Source organism: Erigeron canadensis, chromosome 5 (assembly GCF_010389155.1).
Source record: "Erigeron canadensis isolate Cc75 chromosome 5, C_canadensis_v1, whole genome shotgun sequence".
Classification (NCBI taxonomy): domain Eukaryota; kingdom Viridiplantae; phylum Streptophyta; class Magnoliopsida; order Asterales; family Asteraceae; genus Erigeron; species Erigeron canadensis.
The window spans coordinates 33,875,802-33,896,209 of record NC_057765.1 but is presented as its reverse complement, the minus strand read 5'-3'; the positions used below and the strand labels follow the sequence as shown (position 1 = coordinate 33,896,209).

The following is a 20,408-nucleotide window of genomic DNA, read 5'->3' as shown; positions in this document are numbered from 1 at the left end:
CATAAATAAAAGTACCAAATGCCTGTTACATGTGGACTTAACAACAGACCCTTGATATTCGATCTTAAACTTTAGACCATCTATGAAGACATTTGCAAACAACAGAATCAATAAGGTAGTTTTTAAAAGTCAGAGATAATTAATGAAGTTTTGTGAAACCACAAGGAAGAATTGTATATGTCGTTATACAAATGGTTCAAATTTGTTAAATTTGTTAAATTAGCTAGAAATATGATATTGGAAATATTTTTACAACAAATAAAAATACAAAATACGACATTTTTTTAATTTTTATATGTTAAAATATCCAAAATCCCCTAAATAATACAAGTAACGTTATTTATTAGCCAATTGAATATTCAATATATCTCTGATGAAATTATTTTATAATATTTATATTTGAAAATCTAAAATAACTACATTATCATTTACATTTATAATTTACACTACTGATCGCCGACATCAGTCACCACCATCATCATGTTGCCATTACACTATCACCGTCAGCTGACGCTGGTATTCGTCTTGTATTTTTTTTTTCTAATCTACAACTAAGTTAATTGCAAGTTATTTTTAGAAATAGCTTGTGTATATTTACATTAACTTAAACCAAAACAATTTTTATTTTGCATAGTTATTTTTTTAAAATACTTTTTAACAAGTTAAAAGTTACCAAAAATTATGAGGGGGGGAGTCAAGTGGCATGCCATCGGTTTGGGCTAGCCCGCCGAGAAACACCGTTGAGCCCCCAGCGGGTAGCATTGTGACGGCAGTGAAGCCGAAGAGAAATACCGATGTCGTCCCCATCGTTACATGTATATACGATCTTACGCTAACGCGAGTTAAGACGGTCCAAAACCTATATTCAATCCAAGATAGTTTGACCGTGCAATGTTATCTAGAAGACCAGAAACAGAGAAACTAACATTTTCAAATAAACAAAAGTCAGCAAATCATTAACCACCGCAAACTATAAGCTAGGATCAACCACAATGGACCGGTGAAAGTCCTTGACACTTGATTAATTGACCATTGTACGTGCGTGCCGTCTAATTTATCCAAAAATTCGAAACCGTTTAATTACATGTTGGATTACGCTTAATTTCAATTCATCGATTTCGAAATTTTCAGTATATAAATTGTGAAATTTGTTATTTATGGGTTTTAGTGCTATAAACAAAACGCAGAATTTATGTATATCAATCTTTATTGCTATATGGTACGTGTTATATATGTATTTATGTTAAGACAAAGCTTAAATATATCTCTTTTTATTTTTATTTTTTATATTTTTTTCTTTTTTACCATGAAGTGATAATTAACACGTACGTTAACAGTATGTTACGTATGTTGAAATTTCCAAAACCTTGAGTTACGTTACGTACTTTCAATTTCAAATTTAAATTTCAATTGGATAAGATTTATATTTGAAGAATGTACGGGCCTTTTGAAAATTAGGCCTCACCAACTTACAATTTCTAGACAATCTAATCTTTAATTAATTTCCTTTTTCTCTTGATTTCTTTATTTATGAATTTTACTATTATATACTTAATAATACGAGGGTTGGTGCTCGCGTGTTGCGACGGTTAAACGGTGATAATAATACAAAACAGTGAAGGAGGAATCGATATGCGTGTGTAAATAGAAAGGAGAGAAAGAAGTGACTGTGTGTTAGATATTGTGTAAATTAAGACAATATGGGGATATTGAAAAGATTGATAAATTTCTTAAAATAGAGAGTGCAATATATTTTATAAGGGATTATAGATATATGATATATGAATAAAATAAAAGTAAGAAATAGTTGCCCCAACTTTTAGAACTATACTAATATGTTATTATGTGTATGAAACATTGAAACTTTATATTTAAAACATCAATCTTCTAAACATTAAACAATCATACACAAATTGTTTATGCATATATGACGTTAGCTTTAATTTCATGATGTATGCTTAATTAAGAGGAAGATGTAAGATATAAATTATGTTGTTTGAAAAGTAGTACTATTAGTTGAAAAAAATATACATTAATTCTACAAGCAATTTGATATTTTTCGACTTTGAATTGAGTTTTGACTAGTATTATACATGTATCGATCTAAAGGTCAACTATAATATTGTCATATTTCAAACATACCATTATCTATAAATTGCATGCATTTCAAACCATGCATGACACAAAACATGACAACAAAAATAATTTATTTCAACATTGTTACTATCCTATTTCTCTTGTTCTTTACCAAATCTTTTGCAACTTCAAATACCATCACAGACAACTTCATTCAATGTCTAAACAGCCGATCAAACCCTTCTTTTCCGATCAACGGAACACTCTACACTCCGGGCAACTCATCTTTCCCAACCGTCTTACAAACTTACATCCGAAACCTTAGATTCAATGAATCCATAACTCGAAAACCAATCTTAATCATAACCGCTAGACATGTTTCACACATTCAAGCCGCCGTTGTTTGTGGCAAAGAAAACCGGTTGCTTATGAAAACTAGAAGTGGGGGACATGATTTTGAAGGGCTTTCCTATGTTACAAACACTAATGAACCTTTTTTCATCGTTGATATGTTTAATTTAAGGTCGATAAATGTGAATATCGACCAAGAAACCGCTTGGGTCCAATCTGGTGCCACTCTTGGTGAAATTTACTACCGAATAGCTGAAAAAAGTGACACTCATGGTTTTCCTGCCGGAGTTTGCCCTACGGTTGGAGTTGGTGGACATATTAGTGGTGGTGGATATGGTAACTTAATGAGGAAATATGGTTTGACTGTCGATAACATTGTTGATGCACAATTAATTGATGTTAATGGCAAGCTTTTGAATCGAAAAACGATGGGTGAAGATTTGTTTTGGGCTATTAGCGGTGGTGGTGGTATTAGTTTTGGTGTTGTTGTAGCTTATAAGATCAAACTTGTTCGTGTTCCACAAGTTGTTACGGTTTTTAACATAGAAAGAACATCGGAACAAAACCTTACTAGTATCGCCCATAAGTGGACTCAAGTTGTGGACAAGCTTGATGTTAACATTTTTCTTCGAATGAGGTTTAATGTTATAAACAACACGAATGGTGAGAAGACCATTCGTGCTGTGTTTCCAACGTTGTACTTAGGAAACTCAACGAATCTTGTTACAATCTTGGATAGAGATTTCCCGGAATTAGGGTTACAAAAGTCGGATTGTATTGAAATGAGTTGGATCGAGTCTGTGCTTTTCTACACAGACTTCCCCATTGGTACGCCCACCACGACTCTTTTAAGTCGTACACCTCAAAGTCTTAACCCATACAAGGTCAAATCCGACTACGTGCAAAAACCTATTTCTAAACATGGGTTTGAGTTCATATTCGAAAAGATGAAAGAGCTTGAGAACCAAATGTTAACTTTCAGCCCATATGGTGGAAGAATGAGTAAAATCTCTGAATTCGCAAAGCCTTTCCCACATCGAGCAGGGAACATAGCAAAGATTGCATACGAAACGAACTGGGAAGAACTAGGCGATGAAGCGGCAACTCGAAACTTAAACTTCACAAGGGTCATGTATGATTACATGACTCCATTTGTGTCTATGAACCCTAGAGAAGCATTTTTGAATTATAGAGATTTGGAAATTGGTGTCAATAGTCATGGAAAGAATGCTTATGTTGAAGGGATGGTTTATGGGCACAAGTATTTCAAAGAGACTAATTACAAAAGGTTAACAAGAGTCAAGACTAGAGTTGACCCTAATAATTTCTTTAGGAATGAACAAAGTATCCCAACTTTGTCATCTTAATTATAGACGGGTATCATTAATGTGAAATTAATGGGTTGGATTATACAGTATATATTATTTGCTGTTATATTTTTCTACTTATTCTTACATGTTTTAAATTTTAAATTTTGACTTGTAACTAATGCTCAATAAAGTTATATGTAAAGTTTGATGAATTAATTTCAGCTTTCTAGTGCGTAAAATGCATATGTAGTTAAATATTTAATGATCTTGATTATTCTTAATTTTTTTTATAACAACTAATACTTTTCTTTTATTAATATCGTGCACCGACAAGACGCCGAAGTATGGAAAAAACAATTACAGTTATAATAATAGAGACGGACTCATTGTCCAAGTTGACCAAGACAAACTAGTTTTCCTATCACAACTACAAATCCAAAAATAAGATGACGATGCTATAGCTTAATTGGATCACATCGTCACATGTTTCTTCACTATCTCGATGAGTTACATTATTCCTATGTTGATTATTCTTAAGTACTATTATGTCGAGCTTTTGAATTCTGTTATTTCTTTAAATTTAGTACATGTAATAACACTTCGATCATTTGTGTAACAAGTAACAAAACAAAATAATATGTTATCACAAATAGGCAAACTTTAATCCCCTAGACACGAATGGATCGGAGGATAGGAGTTCACATCATTACCAAAGCTAGAATAGACTTCACCTTTGGCTACAAGATATTTACCAAAGCTAGAATAGACTTCACAAATAGTGCAATTTATAATATGACTTGATCTTTGTCAATACCTTTAACTAAATGGGTCACATTTATTTATGTTCGGTTAAGATTAATTGGGTCTGGATTGGAAAACCCGACACGACTTATACTTAACAATTGGGTTGTGTCGAGTTGAATGATATTTTTAGCTCATCTAACACAATTACAAAACAAAAGGACTAAGGAGTGTCTCTAATGGAAATTTGAGAGCAATCTTAGGCCCTAGATATTTTTGATATAGACATTCTCAATTTCATGATCTTCCGCCGCACGAATTTCCCGAGAAACAAAGTTAAGGCACGTATATAGGTTCAAGGGCAAACATATGTCCGCGTTTCCGAAAGCACCCCTCTCTTTCAAGAGGATTCGCGACATGAATTCCATTGCATCTTCTGATTATTTTATTATTTGGGACTTTTGATCTAAAATTTCGAATTTTGGCTATCGAGGGCATTTAATTAGCTTTATCAACCCATCAAATAATACTATTTTTTCCCCTTTATAATACTTGTAACGACTTATGGTCATCATCTCGTTCTCTAGGGTACATGCAAGACTTCATCATTATACGGTGAAGTTTTTCTGATGTCGTATACCGACTGAATGTTTAAAAATATATATATTTATTTTATTTCCAAAGTCTAGATAGTCTTATGCATATAAACCTTAATATATTGGCAAGGAACCCACTTAATCAAATATGTAGCTTCGCCGCTAAATGTATAATGTTTCAGTAGTGTAGAGTTTGATTACATAACTTATATATATATATATATATATATGGGTGAGTTATTTTGGGAACTCCTAAAAAAAAAACTCAAGAACCATTCTGAACCACACATTCTTTTCATTTTTTTCTCTCTTCAATTAAATAATAAAATTCACCCAAATCATTCAAAATGTTCTAACTCACAAACCGTAAATCGTTAGACAAAACAAAAAGCATGGGTAGTCTTAAAATTTCGTCCTCTTTCATTAGAGATCCAATTCGATATACTTTTGACGACTTTTTAATTTTTGTTTTCTTTTTGGTAGTTACACATAACTTACGCATGTGTAGGTTGAACTTACACATGTGTAGGTTGAACAAAAATTATGATTCGGAACGGGATTGAACTTACACATGTGTAGGTTGAACTTACACATGTGTAGGTTGAACAAAAATTATGATTCGGAACGGGCTTCGCCCTTAAGGATATTCATAAACCAAAGCTAGTGGGGGTGATAGGTCATAGAGGGTGATAGGTTATAGGGTGATAGGTCATAGAGGGTGATAGGTCATAGGGGGTGACCAGTGAGGGGTGATCTACCTAACGGGCTCCGCCCTTAGCCGCTATTCCTCCGCCATGGACTGACGGGCTCCGTCCTTGGCTACCATGGCTCTGCCATGGATTGATGGGCTCCGCCCTTAACCTTCATTGTTGTGTACATATGTTCATTTACTAATTTACATGTAAAAACAATGATCTTACACATGTGTAGGATGAACCTACAAATGTGTAGGATGAACAGGATGGGAAAAAAAAACAAAAATTAAAAAAGTCGTCAAAATTATATCGAATTGGATCTCTAATGAAAGAGGACAAAATTTTAAGATTACCCATGCTTTTTGTTTCGTCTAACGATTTACGGTTTGTGAGATAAAGCATTTTAAATGATTTGGGTGAATTTTCTTATTTAATGGAAGAGAGAGAAAATATAAAAAAAATGAGTGGTCCAGAATTGTTCTCGCGTTCTTTTTTATTTATGAGTTCTCAAATAAACCTTTCTCTATATATATAGGATGACAATCAAATGAGAACCAACTTAAAATGAGAATAAATGAGAACACTTAAAAACTACATTTTGATGCATTAAAAGTCCATAAAACTCACATAGTGCATAACTAATTATCATTATTTAAGTGTTTAACAACACATGGATCCGTCAAAATCGGAAAAAATCACGTTTTTTGTTGGATGCATCATTTTGATAATATGCATCCAAGATGGATGCACAAAACAAAAAACGTGATTTTTTCGAATTTGAAGGATCAATGTGTGTTTAAACACTTAAATAATGATAATTAGTTATGCACTATGTTAGTTTTATGGACTTTTAATGCATCAAAATAATGTTTTTAAGTGTTCTCGCCGTTCTTATTTTATATAAATTGTATATATAGAAGATACATGGTATATGTCTTAACTAGATTATATCCCGCGTAATACGCGGATCGACATATATAACTAACAAAATGATAATGTTTCATGATATCATATATTAATAAATTATAAATAAAAGGTGTTTGAATAACAATATTGTTATATTTGCATACATATAATAAAATGAGTTTAGGTACATATATAGAGAAGGAATTGGCAGGATGTAAATAAAAAAAAAGATTTGAGTGATCAATTTTTCACATATATAATCTTCATATGTAACAAATTAAGAGTTTCAAGTTTGATGCATCATGCATTATGAAAATGATAAAAGATATAAGGTATCATAAGTATTTAAAACTTATAATTATATCTAAATTTATTTGTTTATTATTAACTTTCTTTGCATCTAAGAGTTTGCGTGAAACAGAGAAATCAATAATAACTTTTACTCGTAATATATTTAAATTTATATATGGAAGCTAATTAATAGGAGTGACAAAAAAAAGACCATGACTACCGGATAATTCGAACTGAAAACCGAAAAAATAATAGTTTTTTTTTTGTTTTGGTGGGGGACGATTGTTGGTGGTAGAGGCGGCGTCGAGTGATGTAGATAATTGATGTAAAAATAATTGATATAAATTGTTAATAAAGATATTTTAATAATTAAAGACTGATAGTATAATATAGTATTTTAGATATTTTTTTCCACCTAATTTTGAACATTAGAGTTAGTTTTTTTTTATATATATAATAGTATAAATAAACAACTGACAATTTTGACACTATATATATATATATATATATATATATTAGGTATTTAACCCGCATGATGTGCGGTAATTTTAAAAATGATTTATTAATTTGAATGGTGTGACTCTGCGATAAATATATTTTTTATTTTTTAAAAAAAGTTTTGAATTACTCGCGAATGCTGGTAAGTCTATCATAAGTTATCTTAACTCATTTAACGTTAAAGAGTCTTCACAAAATAGATTCCCCATTAAACTCTTTGATGAAAAACCCTCTATAATGTGCAATTATATTGACTAAATATAATGACAATAAGTTTAAATACTTATAAGATGATATATATATATATATATTGGTTTTCAAAAAAGAAAGAAAATGCAAAAATAAAATACATTATAAATAAATATTTAAGAAGCTTTGATATTTTAAATTCAAAACATAGATTCGAGGTGATCTCAAATCAGGTACTTAATATTATTTCTATATTTGATACATATAATTTTAGTAATGTATACGACATTTCAATTCAATTTTGATATTATTATTATTATTTTTTTTTATTTAGATACATATATAAATATTAGATATAAATATTATATAAAAAGTTTAGAGATGACACATAAGATTGAGTCCTATGTGGCAATTTTATAAAATAACTTTAAATTTTTAGATGCCTTAGAATCGTTCGGATTCATACTGTTTTAATAATTATATATATAATTATATATATATATATATATATATATATTATATATAGTAAGTCAAAACGATACATCACCACCACTAGTTCTAGTTATGTTAGACCATAATGTTTGCGTACTCACTGCATTTGAAATTAATGCGATCATATGACTTTTGATGTGGTTAATTGGAAATTTAATGTTGAAATAGTTAAGGCAATTAATAATAACTAGTTATGTACTCCGGAACCTCAGAGTCGGAAGGTGTGGCAAATGAAAAATGCCCGAAGAAAATGATCGAGACCACTGGTCGATATGCTTAGGATAGCGGGCAAGTAAATATTGGAGTAAAAGAGAAAGCTACAAATATGGTCAAATGCCTAAACCAAGGGGTCAGACTTGGTGAGGAATGTTGGGAGCCTATCTGACATACCCCTCACAAAAGGGTAAGATTGACGGGCGAAGCGGATAGAAGGCCTTCAAGTATAAGATCCTAAGCTTAAGCTCTGACCAAAACAAGAGTATGATGCCTAATATCCCAGGCAAATCTTATCATCTACATGATAAATAAAATGTTGTGTACAAATCTTATCATCTACATGATAAATCCTATGAATATTAGAAGGAATAGAAAAAGGAATGTTAATCATGTAGCAACTATAATCGAGAAAAGTGTGACATAACGGGAAAAAAAAATAATGAAAACGCACTAAAGTTATACTATCATATGTGAATACAAAAAGAAATGAGAAGTACCATGTAAATCATTGTAGAAGTTAAGAGACAAATAAACGCGGATATCATATTAAATTTTTACAATAACTTGTAAAAAGACAAAGATTAATTTCTTATTATTTATTGTTTAATGAATAAATTGTAAAAGGGAATATAAGGCTCTTATTTTTTAAACCATAAAAATCACATATTAATTTTTTAAATCATAAAAATCATGGGGGTCCAGACATTTATTCATTAAACAATAAATAATAAAATATTAGTATGTGAGGGGTTCCACACCTAAGCTTGGGTGTCAGACAACCTTATATTCTCTATTCCCATCTACCAATAAACTAAAACAGGATTGATATATTCTTAAAACGACACGTGGCATAATCTTTGATCGACATGTGTCCTTTTAATTTATTTATTTTGTTAATAGTTTTTTAGTTGTATATAAATTCAATTTCCTTATTAGACTTACAATTAAATTCTAACTTTTAGCTTATTAATACAAAAGACATTATAACTTTATTTGGATTGATCGTTTTCTCATTAATAAATTGTCTTTTTCTCTTTATTACATAAACACTTCAAAAATTTTACGATCTGAAATCACAAGGCTATTTGTCATCATCTACTATGCTTACAAGTTTCGATTTTGATGTGGTTCTAATTATTTAAGGTAAATCCAAAACTTTAACTAAACATATATTGTATTTATGATTACTGTTTATTACAATTTAGTTTCGATCATCGATTTACTCTAACCACAATTTATTTCATACGCACGATGCATGTACGAGGCATATTCGAATTTTTTTATGATACAATCTATATAACTACTGTATATCGTATGGGCAATAAGACTAGTATATATATAATATATATATACATATGGGTTGGGTATTGTAAAACAAATATTAACGTAAAACAAATAAGACATGATCTTGACCCTTAGATCATGATTAAATTGATGTACGAAGATCCACGAAGCAATTGATGCGCGATGATTTTCAGTGAAGAGAAACCTATTGTTTTATTTGTTTTACTTTAATATTTGTTTTATTTTACCTAACACACACACATATATATATATATATATATATATAGAGAGAGAGAGAGAGAGAGTTTTCTTATTTTGAGAATCATTTTTTTTGTAAGAACCATAAGAACTCTTAAATTATATGTTTGTTCACATGTTTTTTTTTTTGTTTATTCACATGTGAAATGATATAAAAATGTATGTTGTAGAATAAACTTTTTAAAGAAATCTTCAAAGTAGTCTTTTGTGAACTTGTGAATGAAGTTGTTCATGTTTTCCGTTCACATATGACAAACGGCTATATATAAGGTTTTAAAAAAAAGTTTCTTCTACATCATATATTATTATAACATTTCACATGTGAATGAACAAAAAAAACACGTGATCCAATGTAAAATTTAGGAGTTCTCACAATTCTTACAAAAAAACGGGGTCTCAAAATAAGGGTCCCTTTATATATATAAGGGTTGGGTATTGTAAAACAAGTATTAAAGTAAAACAAATACGACAAAATCTTGACCCTTAGATCATGGTTAAATTGATGCACGAAGATTCACGAAGCAATTGATCTACGATGATTTTCATGATGCACGGTGATTATCACTGAAAAAAACCTATTGTTTTATATATTTTATTTTAATAGTTGTTTTATTTTACCTAATATATATATATATATAATGTATTTACACCAAAATGGAAAATTATCTTAAAAACAACATTCACTTTATGACCTTATACATCATTGAAGGCAACTGGATAATTAATGTATTTTTCATTTTATATATGCTTGTCCAATTAATGGAATATATCATTCACAAACTTGTAAATTTTATATATTGTTGACCAAAAATACATGTTATAGCCATACACTCTATTTAGCTGAAGTGCCAACATAGCTGATAATGTTGTGATAACTTACCTGTTAAATATAATTTTTTCTTTTTACCCTTTTATTAATGTGTATCACCCACAAATTTGTAACTTTCTACATGGCTGACCTAAAGTACCTGTTATAACCAGTAGAACCGGTTATATTCATCTTCTTATTTTTTAAATAAATAATATGAATACTAAGTGTAAATTATACTGATGACATGGATCTTTAGAAATCCAACATTATTCACCAAATATAGAATTGGTATCATACTATCATCTTTGTTAAATTAACAACCACTAGACGAAGAATGTTAGATTTAACAGGATCTATCTCATCAGTATAATACACACCTAATATCCATATTATTAATTTAAATACTAAGAAAAAAAGTTTAACCAGTTCTACCGACTGTCACAGATATTTTTGGTCAACCATGAATTTACAAGTTTGTGGGTAATATATATAAATACAAAAGTAAATTGAGCAGTCGCGTAGAAAAGAAAAAGAACATTTAACAGTACGTTGTCACGTCATTACCAACTAAGATATCATATCAGCAAAATAAAGTATAACCAGCTATAACAAGTATTTTAAATCAACCGTATAGAAATTTACAAGTTTATCATGATAGAAATCAATATTCCGACTTATGAACAACATTAGTAATCCATTCCATTGATTAATCCCCTTCATCCAGATATGAAATATATGTAACACTCTCCATATTAGATTATGATGAGCAAGACTTCCCCTTGAGACCCTTCATGGGGGCATCCTATGCCATGTAGCATCTTAATCATCATGGGGTTTTCACTCTTATTTGCTTGAAGCAAGGATTTAAATAAGAAGCCCCAAATATGGACCCACAATTTAACTAATTGTATACTATTAATTGAATAAAGTATTTTAAAAAATAGGGAAAAGTAAAAGAAAGTTGAAAAGTGGCAGGTGGAGCTCATGAAAAGTAATGTATGAAGAGGGGTCCAAAATATCAAACCCTCCCTCCTTTCTCTCTCCAGAACGCCCCCTTGGGGCAATGTGCAGGGCATCCCGGGGTGTTCCAGGGCGATCTCGCGCGTGAAAAGGGCAAATTAACGCCTTACTCTGGATAGTCTTAGACCATATACATAACACAACATATATATTCTCACCTAAACAAAAAAAAAAAGAGTTTTGTTCAAATACAAAAGAAAAATTAGAAATAAAGTCAAAATCTCAAGGACGTGTTTGGTTCACAAAATGTTTTTAGAAAGAATGAAATCTTTCGAAAGAATTGGAATCTGAATGTAAGTTTACGGAATGTTTTTGATTTTGTGAGAATTCAAGTGACAGAAGGAATGAAGTTCTTTCCTCAATCCCCAAGGAATGGAGATTCCATCAAATGATAGAATGCTTACATTCCTACGGAATGAGATTCCTCCTTCTTTAAATAACGAAACGCATTATAGAACGGAATTCAATTCAAATTCAATCAGATTCCATCAAATTCTGTGAAACAAACGCGACATTAAATTCTAAGAAAATCAACAATGATGTTAAATAAAATTCATCATGTTATAATGCAATTAATAATGGACTGAAAAAAAAAAAGGAAAAAATCAATATTCGTAATGGACTGGACAGTGGACGTTACACAAAAATGGAAACCTATGCCAAAAATATCATTGAACTTCATCCAAAATATTCAGTATACGTTAAACCCTCCATAACATAACATATTATCACTGTAACCAAAAAAGCAAAGTTTGTTCAAACATAAAAAGAGATCAAGAATTCAAGAAATCAACATCAATAAATGTTTCAAACATGAAAAAAAAAAACTAGTGAACAAAACAACAATGTTGCATCATGCTAAAACAGAGGCAAGAAAACTTAACATGAAAAAATGTTCAAGAAAAAGGGTTGTGAATGTAAGTGTATTATAAGTTATTTTAAGAAGTTTGTTTTGCTACTATTTTGTTTGGTTTACTTAAAGTTGGCTGCTTTTTTGTGTGTGTGTGAGTTAGGTTGGAAAAGGAGTTAGAGAAGAACACAAATATTGCCATCAGTGTGGTGGGAAGGGTAAAGATCGTGTGATCTACTGCAAGAAATGTGGATCGAAACGATACTGTGTCAACTGCATGACTAAATGGTACGGAGTAGTTTTTTTTTTTTTTAGTTTGTATGAATTTTTTCCCCATAAATGATAACTTATTATAAGTGAAAAAATCGTTATGTGTGACTTGTTGGGCGTGTTAAATTAGCAGTTGTTGTATACTAGGGCTAATTGAGGGTCTTTTTTTTTTTTTTTGGATGGGAGGTGATTTCTACACTTTGAAAATAAATTTGGACACATGTACCATATGCTATAAGAAAACTTTTCGGTCTGCAAATCACCTTTGTTTTATAAATTCTGAACAGATGCTTTGTAACGTTTAAGACGATTTCGTAGAGTTTAGCATTAATGAAGTGGGACAAGTATATTAGGAACCAAAAGTTGTTAGGAATCGAGAATCCTTTGTCCACATGATCGAAATGAACAGAAGATTAACAAGAATTGGAATTCTATTATTACATACAATCTTGTTTACATTGCATTTGGGACACTTGACACACTTACAATCTGAGATGAAACTTAAAACTTATACTACACAATTTGGTAGTTAATATTGAACCATTGTGACGCTTTTAACCGGTATGATGCTTCCAATGCTTATGTTGGTAGACTTTGTCTCTTACTCCAATGGTTGCACCTTTTCTAAATGTACCTCTTCGAAGAGTCATGTCTTTCCATCTTTAACTAATGACAAACAACCCCTTTAACTTTGGGTTAACAACATGTAAAACAATCAAGTCCAACGAAAGTGACTATAACTGATCAGTGGTTGTTTGAGTTGAATCCCATGTTATCAACTAGATTTGGATTGTTGGTAGCTTGTTTGGTCCAATATTCTTGCAGAGTTTGTATAGTATTACATATATGTTTTATCAGTTCATATTACTTTTCTTGTACAAGTTTGATACAATATCTCATAGGTACCCTGACGTTTCCGAGGAGGAGTTTGCTAAGGCTTGCCCTGTTTGTCAGAATAATTGCAATTGCAACACATGCTTACAAGGATTTTTACCTGAAGTTAGTTTCTGTATCTTACTCTTAAACATTCTTATGTAGTATAATTAACAATAAACTGATAACATATTTGTTTGCAGGTTATGCAGGGAAATTCTTGCTCCAAACCAGATAAACTTCAATACTCAAAACTACTACTGCAAAAAGTTTTCCCCCTTTTAAAAAATCTGAATGAAGAGTCCCAGAACGAGAAGGAACTTGAGGCTATGATAAAAGGTTAGAACAACTTTGTTGGTTGCATAATTTCAGTAGTACTGCGAATGTGTCTGTGTATATGTGTCTATATATATATGACAACCATTTTAATTATTTGCCTGTACCCATCTCATTCAGCAGGATCATCTCCATCAAATGCAAAATTGCAGAGTGATGAGTTTGAAGTTGATGATTATATAACTTGGTAAACATCATATAATCATATTATGATAACTCTTATGATGTGGTATTATATACAGATATTAGAAGTTATCTTTTTTGCAGTGACTACTGTGGAGCGAATTTCTTTGGCTTCTGTAGAAGTTGTACGTGTGGCTATGATCTATGCCTCGTATGCTGTCACAAATTACGTGATGGTCACCTTCAATGGAGATGCAGGTTAGATGGTACCATTCCATGTCTACCCAAAGATCTCGGTGGTTGTGGTAAAGGGACTTTTGAGTTGAAACCCATAAAACATGTCGAAAATGTTAAACAAATGTTGAAAAGAGCGCAAGAAATGTATGAAGATAATGGAAGTGGTGATATTCTTGAGACTTCCACACGATTTTGTATGTGTTATGATGGTATGCAAGAAAAATCAAATGCAAGATTTTTATATCCTCCGAGTGCAAAAGACATTCAAGGTCGAGATGTGAAGCATTTCCAGTTTCATTGGTCAAAAGGCGAGCCCATTATAGTCAGCGATGTGCTTTTAAATTCGTCAGGGCTAAGTTGGGAGCCAATGGTTTTTTTCCGGGATTTTAGTGATATCACAAAGAGTGGTGAACGCTGTGCTTATAAAGTGAATGCAGTTGACTGTTCCAATGGAAAAGAGGTCAGTAAACCGTGTTCCTATATAGGCGTGATATTCTTGTTACCTGATTTATTTTGTTTATAAATTCTATGATATAATAATTCCAATGATCCCCCTTTTAGTTAACTCGCAAACAAATTTTTTCTCTATCAAGAAACAGATAAGATGACTCTATCACTCTCATAATATGCAGGTAAGTGTTTATCTTCACAAATTCCTTAGAAGATACTCAGAAGGTGGATTCAATAGGAAAGAGGGTCTTACGCTTCTGAAGTTAGAAAATTGGCAGCCACCTTGCTTGTCTCATGGAAAATGGCCACGTCATTTCACTGAGTTTATAAGATACTTGCCCTTTATAGAATACACGCACCCGCACAGTGGTTACCTCAACGTTGCTTCAATGTTGCCTGCTGTGTTCTCGGAACTAGACATGGGTCCAAGAATGGATATAGCTTATGGAGTGGAAGAAGAGTTAGAATATGGAAACTCTGTTACTAAGCTTCACTATGATAAGTCTGATACCGTAAGTTTTCTTTTGCAATGGATTGGCTAAATGAGAGGGTTGGGTAACGGGTCAAAGTGGGTAACTTTTTTTAACAGGTCGATTTACGTTGACTTGAAACACTTTTTGTCCAAACTTTTAGTTTTAATGATTAGTTCGTTAAATGTATGAACAAAGTTATACAATTTCAATAATAATCTAATATAAAAATAGTATGTTATAGTAGGCCATATGCATAAAAAATACACCTGCTGGCTACTGCAACTTTCGACTTATTTGATATGTCGCCTAAAAGCTACCTCTGACTAGCCCATTTGAATAGTATATGCCTTTTTAAGATTTTGGTATGACTCCATGAACAGGTTAGGTTGCTATTAGTTACAAAAATATCATTTCATTCCCTTAACATGCTTTTACAAAACTTGCAGGTAAATTTACTGACACATACAATATGAGGAAGGCCTGTCAGCAAACATCAATCAACAACGTGTAACTGGCTCGATGGTGGAAGGTGCTCTCTGGGACATCTTCCGGAGACAAGATATTTCTAAACTAAAGAAGTATCTTAGGAATCACTTGGCAGACTTTAAGCTTGCTGATTGCCCCTCAGCTGAGAAGGTACTACAGTATATAGCTCTGCGATGGTTGACGTCTGCAATTTCAAATTTCTATAGTTGGAAAATTAGACCCACATACTTATGAATGACTCGATGCACGTTATGTTTCATTACTAGTGAGTCAAATGGATAATTAAAAGGATTATAGAAATTAGATTATTATTAACATAATATAACTTCTAAGTCATTTAGTGAATAAACCTTCTAAGTCATTTAATACAGAAATTAGATTATTATTAACATAATATAACTTCTATCAATCATACTGAATACTGACCCATTATCGGTCCCTATTGACTGTTTTATAACAAAATTGGACACACTTAACTATTTCTAAAAAGAAAAAAACTCGGAACATGTTTCGTGCGAATACGACAGAACAGTACCATAAAATTACTCTTTTTGATCCGATTCCCAGTCTGCCCGACCCATATGTTTTGCCAAACATGGGGCTGTTTTGGTTATTACTGACAGCATGTATCATAATACAGTTCTTACAATTTTATACTATGGCTAGTTTCTTTTCATTGATATTTTTTGTGATATGGCAGGGTTTTTACCCAATTCATGACCGAAAAATTTACTTGAACATGGAGCATAAAAGAAAGCTCAAAAAGGAATTTGGTATGTGGTTATTGGTATATCGCCAATTGATTGTCATGTATCTACATACTTCTTGATCATGTTTATCATGCTGTTTAGGAATCGAACCATGGACCTTCAAACAAAAGCTGGGTGATGCTGTTTTTATACCAGCTGGGTGTCCATACCAAGTTAGAAACTTAAAGGTCAAACAGCGTTCATATATCCATTTTCTATTCCATGATTAGAATAAGTATCCATTTATTTATTAATCTGTTAAATAATGTGTGTTTGCTAATATCAATTCTTCCTTACAGTCATGTACGAAAGTTGAACTGAACTTTATTTCACCTGAAAGTCTTGGCGCGTGCATCCGCTTACAAAAAGAACTCTGCGTGCTTCCCAAAAATCACAAGGCCAGAAAACAAATGCAAAATGTAAAGTATTCAAAACTTCACATAATTTATAATTACTTACATAAAGAGACTGGTGGAATGTACATGTATTAATTAGGTTGCAAAAAAGATTACAAGCTGGCAGCTTTTGACTTTTGAGTAGGCTGCCCGACTTCTCAAGAAACATGGCAGTTAATAAATCCATGCTGAATCGCTTTACATTATCTTAAAAGTAATATGAGTTAATATGATCTGAGTCTGTACAAAGACTAGAGTCTGAGAACAAAGTATTGAGCCAAGGCTCTAGCTTTTGGTTTTGCTTCGACTCTTCGAGGTTGGCAGGCAACCCCGGCTCAGATACAACCCCTAATGGGCTGATTACACGGTTTTTCTTTCTGTTATCTAACCTCCTCATATGTTCCACAGATTGGCAAAATGATGATCCATGCATTAAAGCGTGCCTTGGTGGATTTATCTTCAAATGGGCCCATCAATGATCTTCGATTCCCCAACGTTCCTGAATTCTTAAATGGTATGTAAACTGAAAAATTACCTTAACTTGCAATGGCCTCATGTGGTTGATTCTTATTTAGATGTTGCAGCTTTGACCCATTTGCTAATGAATAGGTTTATCCAGGTTATGTTTTATAACTAAAGACACAAACAAAAACATTTCATATAGCTTAATAGGAAGCGGGTCAAAGGGGCTGAGATTTGCTAAAAGTGTAACTTCATTGCATACAACCTCCTAAACCCTTTGATGTCAAAAATTAGAGTAATACTGTATAACTTAATTTGCAAACATGATTGTGATACTAGTTAGTTATGTAACCTTTATACTTTTCAAAGAAAGTGTTTCGGGACAACTTGACCCAGGCACCCAGCCATTTATGACCTGTTTCCAAACTCACCAGATACATGCATTTTGACACCTCTATCCTGATAAAATATCAACTGCTGTAGCAGGTGCTGGTGCGAAAACAGACAATTACAACCACCATTGGTTGGAGGATAATGAGACTGAGGCTATTACTGGCGATGAGCTCAACCAAGAGAAGTTTCCGAATGAAGTGATCACCATAAGTAGTTCGAGTATGAGTAAATCAAGCATGCAAAGCTCCACATCTCAAAATGAGTCACCACCATTCCAAACCACAGACTATGTTGTTGATCAAAAGGCTGCTTCCTTTAAAGACTTTAAAAAAACCGAAGGAATGTATAGGGGGAATGATGTAGGAGTGGAAGCAAAAAAGCTATTACAAGCTATGGAACTGCATTACCCGAAAATGTATAAATGGGATCAAATTAGCAAAACACCATTCTGGCCCGATATTCTAAAATATCTGTGTACAGTCATCAAAGGCATTTTTGAAACATCTGTGGAAGAACTTGTGGACGAAGAACAAATAATTACACTTGAAGAGCTACTGAGTGGACTTAAACCGATTGGATTCGATGTGTTGTGGATCGAGAAGAGGCTACACATGGTTAAGGAGCTAAAGTTCGGAAATGATCCATTAAGCCCGGAGCTTATGGTACTACAAGAATCTGTAGAGTCACTCAAGGAAAAGATGGATGAGAGACAAAAACAATCCATGAAAGCTCATGAACTGTTAATAAAGGCTCAGATAGAGTATGAAAAGGCTCGGATAGAGTATGAAAAGGGTAAAAAGGCTAGGAACAAGGTAAGTGAGATGAAACAGAAGTATAGAGATCTTGTGTTAACTGGTCCACTTTATTCAGGCATGTTACGTGGGTACTAGACTATTATTACCACACTTGGTTTCGTTATACCGATGATTATTTGATACTCATTTAAACTTTTCCTTAAACTTAACTTTCCCATGGTTAGCAGCTTATCATAGCTTTGTAGCTGATAACTTGTCTTTTTAACCATGTTTAGTTGGTGCACTTGGTTCCGGAAAAATGTTGCCTGGGTACTAATCGCGGTTTGTTTGTGTGTAATCTTTGCAGTGGATAATATGCAAAGTCTTATTTTGTTTGGGCTATGGGTGTCCTTGGGTGCCTTGGGTGCCTTTAGGTGCCTTTGGATATCTTGAAACTTGTTCAAAATTAAGGATTTTTTGAAGTATGCCTTAACTTAAATGCATGCCCTTATTTGTCCTTACATAATATATTTTTGTTTTTAGTGGAGGTAAAAGAATATGTAAGGATGTTTGTATGATTGGAGATAAAATTATAAGATTTGAAGGATTTGTAAGGATATGATGTGACGTGAAGATAACCTTACATTGGAGATAACCTTAGTAACAAAACGTACTAATCGTGAATATTGTGTTATCATATAGTGACAAACCCCCACCTATAACTGATAACTTTTTTTTTATTAATCTTCCTGTCATAATTCATAACATTTAAAAGTGTTAATCTTTATTGATTAGATTAGTTTTTCGTAATTCATAAAAAAAAATTTTTTTTTAAAGGTTTCCGTAAATTGATCGTTGTCTCAAATTGGTTATATAGGTATTTTAATGGGTCTTGATAAATATAGGGTTATTAGATGCTTTGCTTTAGTTACATAAATATAATTACGATGGAAAGTACTTGCACGTTGTGACGGTGAGATGGTAGGAGTGAAGTATGATAGGTCATAGGATGTGATAGGTCATAGAGTGTGATAGCCAAATGCTTTAGCCGTATGAGCTCCGCCCTAGGATTTAAAAGTTCGTCGAAGTTATATCGAATGACATCTCTAATGAAAGAGCATGAAATTTTAAGAACACTCATATAATTTTTATAATTTATCGATGTACCATTTTTGAGATAAAAGATTTTGAATGAATTAGAGGAATAAAATGATTTATGAAACAGAGAGATTAATGAGTGTTTGAGATTTAAAGAGAGAAAAAAATGAATGGTTGAGATTTTCTTCTAAGCGTATTATGAATAAATGATAAGGGTATTTTGGGGTTTTCAATTACTTAAAGTTAAAAAAATTGACGAAACAAATGCTTTATAATGTAGTAGAGATAAAGATAAAATTATCATAAAATTAATGGATGTATATATGATATAATTTTATATCCACGATAGATACAATTTATGTTGTATTTAGCATTTATTTTTATTTTAATTAATAAAAGTTAAGCTAGACATTTAGCTACTTTTCAAACAAAAATTTTTTTTTTTGATTTTAAGGAATGTTGATAAATGAATTTACTAACCATTGGCTTAAACATAAGTGATCAGAGGTATTTCTAAATACACTATGTGGGTTTCGGGGTAAGTTTAACCAAGTCTCATTTTTCATGAGAAAGAGGGGTTAGAGGTACAAAAAAATCTGGTTAAAATTGCCAAGATGAATTTACTAGATGATCGAAATCTTTGTATGCAATTTCTCTATACTCTTTTAATTGTACGTATTTAAAGGCTATTACGAAGAAACGACCAATTAGAAATTTTTTAACTAAAGACATCTTTGAGACTAGT

The 20,408-nt window shown here is 32.0% G+C and overlaps 2 protein-coding genes across 2 annotated transcripts; both read left to right on the top strand.

Annotated features, from left to right (window-relative positions):
• Positions 1-2,189: 2,189 nt before the first annotated feature.
• LOC122601646 (berberine bridge enzyme-like 8) lies at positions 2,190-3,915 on the top strand. The gene has a single exon (XM_043774390.1). The coding sequence runs from the start codon at positions 2,190-2,192 to the stop codon at positions 3,792-3,794; it is 1,605 nt and encodes a 534-aa protein (XP_043630325.1). The 3' UTR covers positions 3,795-3,915.
• An 8,664-nt stretch (positions 3,916-12,579) lies between these two features.
• On the top strand, positions 12,580-18,959 carry LOC122601645 (lysine-specific demethylase JMJ25-like). The gene is made up of 12 exons (XM_043774389.1): positions 12,580-12,651; positions 12,748-12,872; positions 13,757-13,853; positions 13,931-14,066; positions 14,306-14,883; positions 15,056-15,385; positions 15,821-15,982; positions 16,533-16,605; positions 16,684-16,769; positions 16,881-17,000; positions 17,385-17,490; positions 17,925-18,959. The coding sequence occupies exons 1-12, from the start codon at positions 12,580-12,582 to the stop codon at positions 18,719-18,721; spliced, it is 2,682 nt and encodes an 893-aa protein (XP_043630324.1). The 3' UTR covers positions 18,722-18,959.
• The last annotated feature ends 1,449 nt before the right edge of the window (positions 18,960-20,408 follow it).